Below are 10,189 nucleotides of genomic sequence, written 5' to 3'. Positions count from 1 at the left end.
AGAGTAAACTCATCCCTATAGCTTTGATAAATATGCTAAATGATCCATCCATAAGTACAATGTTTGGTTATATTTTGTGATGCATCATGTTTTATAGGTGCACCAGAACCAGAATGATACAAAACTGGGGCTTTATTGTGATTACTGGTTTCAAATATCTCTCAAGTAAATCACTTTATTTATACAATATTCCAAGATTAAGTGTTTACACTCCCAAATAAAAACTAACTTTTATTTGAAAGTTTGCTAGTAAGCAGGAAATGATAAATGGACTGCATTATACTTTTAAATAATTTATATTTACAAATGACTATTTGATAGTTACATAAATAAGGTATGAAGTATAAAGTAGTTACAAGTAGGTGTCATCCAAAAGATCTAAAAATTCAGTTTTATTTCCTTAGTATTTAACAGCACTTACAAATTTAAACATTTTATATACCAACAGATAAATTTCATTTTCTAGTATCTAATAGACTTTTACAATTACAAAACAAAATTAAATAAAACACTAATAATAGAGACTAACTCTTAGTAAAATGTTATTCTTCATTTACTTAGATGATTATTATGACCTGCATATATGAAGGCAATTTGATGTATATTTTTAAAAATTGGACGGTTTATCTAATGCAACATTACTCGTAATTTTTAAAGTTACTTTGCAATGGAATTAGCCACTGAAAATATAAAGTTATTCTTTAACAAGTTTAAGCATGTTCAAAAGGATGTTATTGAGAATAAAATTTCCTGAACGTCGTTTCGTTTTTTAAAGCATCTTCAGGGTAGGACATAAACTATAGTCAGAAAATTGTGTTTTCATAAAACATCCCACAAACATCTTCTAGGTAGAACATAAACTACAGTCAGAAAATGTTTTCATAAACATCCCACTGCACTACTTATCGATTAGATATAATATCAATTTGGGTAGTATCTCTATACTTTATTATACAGTGCCTTCAGTCCCACGTGACAGCGACTGTTAGGCAACCAAACTTACAAGGGAGTCAATGATTAACACAACATTCCCTAAATATAGATGATGATCCAGTGGAGTACATATTACATTCTCTTCAAAACATTGAACTTTAATCTGCAAAATGTTTGATTTTTTGTCTCATTATATAAGTAAAAAAGTATTTTTTTATTGAGGATGGTTGACCTTTAAAAATGTAGGCTCTTTTGTAATCCACTTTCATTCAGTGATAATGAAAATAATGTTAATAAAATACAAAATGTTTCAGTGTTTTATTAATTTTTTAACAACTAATGCGGATGCCTCTGGATTGACATTTCATCTAGTAGACCATGCAAATTAAATTTTTACTCGAAAAAACTCCTATCCGCGAGATTATTGTAAAATTGTCTAAAGGAACATAATATAAGACATCTCTCATCTCGTGAGTCAAAAACTTTTATTATTTAACTTTTCTATTTAAACAAATAAGTGAGGAAAACAGTTTTTTCACTTTGCAGGGAAACCCATCAATTTTAGCGAACAGTGACTCTCAGGCAGCTTATAGCGAGTAAAATTATCTACAAAATGAGACTGGTTAAATTAAAATCGGTTAATAAACAAAAAAGTTATTGCAAAAAAACAAGAAAAGTGCCCATTTTTTCATTTGTTTATAACTATCGCATTTATTGTTAAAATTTTATAAAACCTATGACAAGTTGAGGGTTTTGTCATAGTTCAAAAGTGTGCCAAAAGTGGGCGCTGTAGGTGCAATAGTTTTCGCACAATTCTATTTATTTATAACGGAGGCTCCAAAAGTTATGAAATTTAATTTTCCTGCTGTATAGGGTCCTAGTTGGTAGTTTCTGCTTGATAACACGGGTCTGCAAAAAAAGTGGTTGTGTTTGCTCTAGAGCAGCTGAGGGTCATTTCCGAAGGTAATTTTTTGCGTAGAATCCGAATCCGTTCTACTTTTAGATGACATGACTCGTTTTAAGACAAAAAAAAAATTCGCGATGTAATATAAGATCAAATGCAGCAAAAAACGACGTTTCTCGCACTTTTAGGTTAGGATATCTCGGAAGCGTGACATGATGAAGCAATTTTGAGGTGGGCTTCGGATTTTGCGCAAAAAATTACTTCGGCAATGTTCCTCAGCTGCTCTAGAGCAAAACCTTGCAGAACTGTGTAATTTCTGAAACACCAACTTAAGAAAATCAAATTTACTGAGCGCCAAAACAAATCTGGTCACGTGGAACTCGGGTATTTATGAAGGCACGTTATTTTTCTTAAGAATACAACTGTAACAATAGAGTTATAGAGCTAACTTCATTGCAATGAAACTGCATCTATACAATAATTAACAACTGATTAATTTACTTTTTCTACTCAATACTACGTCAACTGGGGCTTTATCGTACCCAGGGTCTTCGCGATATGCCTTAGAGTACTTTGCGGCACGGCGTCCAACAGCGACCTGTGAAACTGAGGATGACCTATTAAGTGTGAAACCATCACCTTGCCGTAACTCCTCGCTTCCAGACTACCATCCGTCAAGGCATTTGCACCGGCAAGCAGAATTTTGTCCTTCATCTCCTTCTGCATCTGAAACACCTTATCGGCACCAAAACGCTTCACCATGTCGTTAATGAGGCGAATGGAGGCTGAACGCACGATGCAGTTCTGGTGGGTGCAGCCTCGACCTGTGACGACGGTCACCACGCGGTTGGTGGGTAGGTGAGCACACATAACATCTAGGGCTGCATTCGCGTCCGCTCGTAGAAATTTGTTGGTGTCGGCAGTACGTTGTAAGAGAGGACCTGCGATCTCCTCTAGTTCCTAAAAAAATGCAAAAATTATTGAAACTGGATCTCCAAATTATCAGAATGATAGGAATTTTGAAGTTGAACCATAAAATCATTGGTTTTCTATATACACTGCAAACTGTGTATGACGTGAGACAGTGCGTCACGTCAGTAAGTTTGGTATAAGAATATGTATGATGTAATTTTCAATGTGAGCAAGATGCTATTTCCATACGCTCCTTATTTTTTCTATAATTTTCCATACACCTTCATATCAAGCATATTGACATAATGCTTTGCGTCACGTCGTAGACACCATACAGCTTATAGGAGACCAGACTTGCTTAATTCTGCTCGACCTAAGTAAAGCATTTGATACCTTAGACCATGATTTACTTATCCAAAAATTTAAATACTTTGGCGCTGGTAATGTACCAACCTTATTTTTAAAAAATTACTTATGTGACAGGCGTCAACGAGTAGTATGCTTTGGTCAATACCTACTCTGATTTCAAAATTATTCGGAAAGGAGTTCCCCAAGAAAGCATTTTAGGTCCTCTTTTATTCTCTATTTATACTATGGATTTGGATACCTATTTAGAGAGTTGTCAGATACATCAACATGCGGATGACACGCAAATCTATCATTCATTTGCCAGTAATGAAAATAATAATGCGGTTGATAGAATTAATGCTGATAAGTCAATGTCTAACTTTTGTATTGCTCATAAACTCATTCTCTGTGAAGCAAAGACACAGTTAATTTTATTTGGTAAGCACAGACAAACAATTAGAGTGCACCCTGATTTTCAGATACTCTTAAATGATAAAATAATAAAACCTCAAGATGACTGTAAAAACCTGGATGTATATCTAGACGTTAACTTAAGGTTTCAGAGTCATGTTAACTATTTGGTTAAAAAGTCTTATGGAAATTTGAAGTTACTTTATATGTATGAAGACTCTCTTTGCAAAGAAATTAAATTAAATTGAAATTATGTGAAACCTTAGTTACCTATGTCGTCATTAACTTATTGTGTTACCGTATACTGGCTTGCTTGTTACAATCTGACAAATATTCTCTGCAGAAAGTACAAAATAATTGTTTAATGTATTCATTTGGTTTGAAAAAATTTGACCATGTAACACCATGTTATCAAGAGTCTCAATGGCTCAAATTAAGTGAACATTATTATCTACGTCTGTCCTCCCTGATTTATAAAGTCAATGAAAACAAATCTCGTGCATATTTACATGACAAGCTTGTGAAACGTAATGTTATTCATGGACGCACTACAAGATTCCGGAATCTGTATGCTGTCCCGAGGCAACGCTATGCCAAGTATTCAAAATCTGTTTCCTACAATGCCGCAAAGCTGTATAATAGAATCGATATTAATATTAAAAATGCCTCCACTGTATCATCTTTTCGCAAACGTCTAAAACAATAATTCATTTTATCACAAAGAATTATGTGGTTGCATTAGTTGTATGTTGTATTAGTTTTTATTTAGTTACGTTAGTTTTTAGTTATATTTTGTTATACTATTGATTTCCAATTACTTATTCTTGTGATGGTTACCTGGAAGAGCGAGTAAAATCGAACGGCCCCACCAAGTTGCCTAAATCTTTGTTATAAATAATATGTATCCTGCTAATAAAGACATTATTATTATTATTATTTTTAAATTTTGGTAGTATGTTGAGAATTATCGCACCAAAAAGATTATAAATTTCAGTAATTTTCTTCGAGGATGATAATTTCAAAAAGTAATTCATTTTATGCATATCAATCGGGGCGCTAATCACAACCTTAATATAAACCCTGAAATAAATTTAACAGAAACTTTTTTATTCTTCTTACGTTAACAGTGCAACAAGGCACAATTTATATTGGATGAACAATTTCCGGATTGGTTGCAACATCGCTGTTTTACACTTCTTAATCTCTCGAAACTCATATCGACCTTTTCTTCAGAAGAAGCTCTAAAACTGGAGATTAAGTCTTTTGGTATTTACATTTGTCGTGTGAATAGCGATGCATGACTTGTGGTCATTGGTCCAAATCGTTTAAAAGTAATTCTCAGCTTGCCAATAAATTAGATAGGGACCTAATAGACATTGTACGCGGGAGAGCAAATGGCTCCATCTGTCGTGCGGACTCCTAACTGTGCCATTCAAATGGCTACAGTAGAAAACGACCTGTTATATTGCAGGTACTTTGTTGCACTACTGCCACCCACAGAGGGCGTAACACAATGTTTGAGTTGCCAGTGTTACGAGAAACAACTACTCCGAGAGCTATATGCTCCTACCGGCGTTGAATTATACTCGCAACACCTAGTGCAACAGCTAGGATCGTTTGTCAGTCACCACCACCAGGCACAGACCAGTTTCGGACTTATTAGTCCTCATCAGTGTGTCATAGGTGCGACAACCGACAAACGACCCATCTGTTCTTCGTCGTATTAGCACGAAAAGGAAATACATTGTAACAACTCAAACCTAATAGACAGACTGGTTACAGAGAAAGTGTTATTTATATACAGAAGAAAATGCCAAGAAACTGCTTTTGGAAAAATATTAGAGACCAATCCAGAAAAGTTTCAGGTTCTCATTAATCTTGCTTCTGTGTAACTACTCGTAGATGATGACACTACAAAGATGCTTGCTAATCTGAATCCATTTTGAAAAGTCCAAGTCCAAGCAATAAAAATAAAAGGAAAAAAATAATGAAAATGTAGAAATTGTAGTATTCTTGACCAACAAATGAAATGCAACTGTCATCTTGGATACAACAGAGTACATATTTAAAGTGAAAAACCTATTACAGAATCCGGTCTATATGAAGATCAAGAACAACCCAACCAAGAACGTTGAGAAAGTGCTGACGTCTGAAAATCGAGCACCTAGCATCCCAATGATAACATTTTAATAATTCATGAATATTTTAACCTTATTGGCTTCCAAAGGTCCACAAGCAAACTAAAGATCAAGTGGGGAAATAGAACACCTTGTCAAAAACGTTGTGAACGTTTAATTTACAAAGAGATCAGTAGGTAGCGAAACAACTAAAAGAGCTATAGGTTCACTCTTATCCCCAGCTTTGCCAAATATATATCATCAGGGGATACTAATTTTTTCATAGGAACCCTAAATTTATTCACCAACATTCGATAGGACTTGCTTTTCTGAATACATCTATAACCTTTAAAAGGACTTTTACTCAGTGCTTAGAAATGATAAGGGATTTTTCCATATCAACATGTTATTTCTAAAGCTGGCGCAAGACACATCACAAAAACTCGCAAGTAGACACACTTGCGATGTATGACAGGGAATATTTGCACTTGTACTTGCTATCACCGATCATCGGCTGGTTGTCAGTAAATTAGCATGAGTCGCTTGCCAAAGTAGTTGCGATTACTTGGACTAGCATTTCCATATACTCAGTCTATTATTATTTATGTATTCGTACAGTGGTCTTGCAACAATGAAATGATCTACTACATTTGCGACAGCTTCGACCAGTTGCAAATGCTGACGTTTTAATTGCACTTGTGGTTACCTGCAAATATGTCTACTCTACTATAACTGTGATGTATCTGGGACTGGCTTAAGAATAAAGCAGCGACCTTAGTTCCAGAAAAAATTATTTTAATTGAAGGCAACATAAAAGAGAAGCATCAATTAACAACAGTACTTGAATGTTCGAAATAATTTGCTGCTTGGTAGTACTCTAAACGATAAACAAATATATTTTGTGCTTTCCTCCAGATGTAGGAGAAACTATAATTCCTATAAGACTCTCACGCAGTATCCGTTAAGACTTTTTATCTAACGTCTTTCCAAACCTGTAGATTGGAAGACGTGGAGCAAAAAAGGGGGTAGCCGGATTACCAGGTTTAATGCCTCTAGATTTTTTCTTGTAAGGATGTTAATAGGCATAATCTATTACCACCTTCTGAATGTTGTAGAAAATTTTTAAAATGTAGTTAGAACTAGGTCAGGTTTCTCTTGAAGCAATTTGAAAAAGTTTACAAAATTTATTTGCTTAAGAGACTGACAAGCCGTAAATGGTGCCTAATTTGATTTTTTTTTTATTGTTAATTGATATTTATAAACTTTCTTTCGAAATGTTAGACTTATAAAAATGATGTTTTTGTGACACCGATATACCTACTTTTAAAAAGAAAATTGTCTAGGGAAAATCGCTTTATAATCATAGAACTATTTATATGTTTCTCACAGAAAATGAGATTCATTAAAAAAACTTCTAATCGATTCTGTGTCTGTTCATATATGTAGGTCAGTTTTCATTTTAAATTTATCCTATAATACACCAAAGCAGCCATAAAAAACAACATGTAACCTAAAAACAGATAGATATCAAATAACTGATAGTTGAATTAGAATTTATAGCCTAACCCGAATATATGCTATCGGTTTTTTTAGGTTTACAATTTTCTAAGATATCTTGAAATCCCATTTAATTAATGCAGAACCAAATTTCTTGGTTCATGTCAAAAGTGTAATAGCAACATACTTAAATAATAATAGAAATTCAAATCTTTTGAAAAATATTCCATTAAATTTTTATTAATCTTGAGAAACTGAAAAATATACTTACAATATCCAAACCTCTTTTACATGACATAAATATCTCGGACGCTGTGTGACAAGCAGTCCTAGCCACCTGCGATCGCAGGTTCTTTATTTGTCTCCCTAGAGAGACACACACATTATGTATCTGGGATTCAATAGTGTCAGGGTGCTGTCTTGCGAGTTTTCCCAAAGACTGAAGCCCTTGTATCGTAATTTCCCATTCGTTATTATTTAACTGCGCTAAAGCCAGTTGCAAGACCTCTTTAGGTTTGCTGCTAGGTCTTGAGCTCATAGGTGTAGTATCTCTCACGCTTCTTGGGGTGGCTTTAACAGATTTTCTACTAAGCGTTCTCGCGAAACGCTTTGTCAGTTTCCTTGTAGAGGTCCCTTCTTTGGGAGATTCCAATTTCAGGATTGGTTCAGTAGGTTCTGCAGCGACAGGTAGCATCGCTTTTACTGGTGATGCAGGTGAAACTTCTATATTGGTTACCACAACATTGTTGTTTCCCATAAGATCTTCGTTCAGCGCAGGAGCCGAGTTCACAGTCTTTCTGTTTGCGCTGATGTCGGGTAAAAAGCTTTGTAAGTCCACCACAGATTTACTCTTCCTCCGGTTGTCAGTGGTTGAGGGTATTTTTCCAGTGAAGGAAGGTTCCTTCAAACTCGACGAACTAAACCTAAGCAATCTTCGTTCTTCTCTCTCTGAGTTATTATTGGGTTCCGCATCCTGCTTTTCTATCAAATCTACTTCTAATGTGGATTCTTTATCGCATGGGATAAGATCACTGGTTTCGACGGAACTTGGTGAAAAGTTTCTCTGGAAGAAAAAATATAATCAAATCAATACCACCTATGATATTATATGCATTGTTCTGTTCTAGTTTTTAGGTGCTTAAATAAAAGAATATTTCAGTTCATATTAGAATAAGTATATGTTAGGTGGCCCAAAGTCGATTATGTATTATTTAACTATTTTAAAATCTCCTAAACACTTTACATTACTATTGTATTCGGTTTGAAGAAAAAAGCTTTTTATGTCCACCACGATTTCTAAAGACTTATAGAAGTTAAACAGTACTTGCGGCTATAACTTAGATGGTAACGATCAAATACACTAAATGTATATACATCAAGTCTTAAAAAAATTGAAATTACCTGAACAGTGTCTTGTCTAAGGAATATATTTGGTGAATTGTTATTGAAGGAGTCAGTGCAGTCTTGGGAGTTGTTATTATCGTCGTTTTCTGGTGCTATTTCCTCAGATTCTGAGGCGTGCTCCTCCGTGTCGAGCTTCACAAACGCCTGTTCCGTTTCTGGAGGTGGAGTGAAGTAACCTGATGATTCTGAACCAGAGGAAGGCGGGGGTTGTGGTGCGTGAGTTCTACCATTCTCTCTAGGAGACAATCGACTATCGATGTCATGAACTGGACTACCTAGAGCTGACCTGAAATACAGAATGGGAGAATGTTGTTTATATGCTCCAAACATTTTCTTTATTTTCATTTCAAAATATATTTTTCTACAGATTTTCATCCAATTGTAGAAGAAATTGATGGGAAATTGGAATGAAATCACGACAATAATAAAAAAACAATAATTGAAACGAGTCAATCTACAGAAACCAAGGCGGTAAATAAAAATGTTTATGCTGCAGTACTTATTCATAAATCAAAAAGAGAATTTTGTAATGAGTTCTTTCGCGATTTCTGAAGTAGCCAATATGGATGGACAATCAAAACTATTGCCAAGACTAATTTAAGAAATAAATCTGGTAAGTATATTCATTTTATCACTTGTGAGTGGAGAAATAGAAAATCAGTAAAAAGGACTAGAGTAAGGGCACCTCACAGGTGGATAAACACTATGGGTTTTTAAATGCTGCAGTTTCAAAATCTTTGTTGAATATTTTTTAACATATTTATCCTTATATATCATAATTGGGACATTAAATAATGACTCAATTGCGGATACTTCGTACTTACAATGAAACCACGAAGTGTTTCATCGGCAAAAGTTTCGACATACAAGGAAATATTAGCTAATTGTAAGTAATTAAAAATAGTAAAGATTATTTGTAAGTAGATGATGTGATAATCTATCTTCTTATCGCAATTTGGATAAATGGTCTAAATTATACCGATGTAGTCTACGATCTTCCAAGGTTTTGGCAGTGGTGACAATTTTCAAATGAGCATAGAGCAAAATATAAATACATGTAATATTATATTAGTTGTGCTATTAATAAATATATAAAATAATAGTGATCCCAGAATGGAACTCTGAGGTATACGAAAGGAGTTGTAAATTCAATTAATTTAATGGCATTTCAGATAATGTTTTGGCTTCTGTTGGTTAAATAAGACTTAAATATCTGCAAAAGTGAATTAGAAAAGCATATTTCAGATAACCTATTTAACAAATTCTTATAACTGTCTACTGATGGCTTTTAAGCAGTCAGTACCTTTTGTTTATTGTCAGTATGCATGCATATCTATTTTATTTACTTCTTTAAATAGACGGCATTTCAAAAAACTTTTCCCCATTTTAATATACCAAATGAAGGACGAAACAATCCAAATAAGTATCGATTTTGACTTTATGTACAGGACCGAAGACACAAGCAAAAGATCTTTTCAGAACATGTTTAAACTTACTCCTTACTCCTCGGTAACCACGTTTTTAAATTTAAAAATTTTGTTATAATGGCCATTGTTGAGAGATGAAGTTACTTTTTTAACTAATAGTATTATGTGGAACAACTACCCTGCGGTTTAAAGCTCCGACCAGCATTAAATTCCTCCCGCAATATCAACACATTTTC

The 10,189-nt window shown here is 34.2% G+C and overlaps 1 protein-coding gene across 2 annotated transcripts in view; it reads right to left on the bottom strand.

The window, feature by feature from the left end:
- Positions 1-1,454: 1,454 nt before the first annotated feature.
- Positions 1,455-10,189, bottom strand: part of LOC108914872 (TOG array regulator of axonemal microtubules protein 2-like) — a 28,625-nt gene continuing 19,890 nt past the window's right edge. Inside the window, exons 2-5 of one of the 2 annotated variants that reach the window (XM_018720788.1) lie at positions 8,524-8,812; positions 7,394-8,185; positions 2,477-2,797; positions 1,455-1,539 (exon numbers count right to left, since the gene is read on the bottom strand). In XM_018720788.1, the coding sequence (XP_018576304.1) occupies positions 1,495-1,539; positions 2,477-2,797; positions 7,394-8,185; positions 8,524-8,812 (1,447 nt within the window). In that variant the 3' untranslated portion in view covers positions 1,455-1,494. Of the gene's footprint in view, positions 1,540-1,727; positions 2,798-7,393; positions 8,186-8,523; positions 8,813-10,189 lie in introns of those variants that run through there. The other variant, XM_018720787.1, reaches the window with a different exon arrangement.

This window comes from Anoplophora glabripennis, unplaced genomic scaffold, assembly GCF_000390285.2.
Source record: "Anoplophora glabripennis isolate ALB-LARVAE unplaced genomic scaffold, Agla_2.0 scaffold1015, whole genome shotgun sequence".
In the NCBI taxonomy this organism is placed as follows: domain Eukaryota; kingdom Metazoa; phylum Arthropoda; class Insecta; order Coleoptera; family Cerambycidae; genus Anoplophora; species Anoplophora glabripennis.
This window is presented reverse-complemented; position numbering and strand designations above follow the sequence as displayed.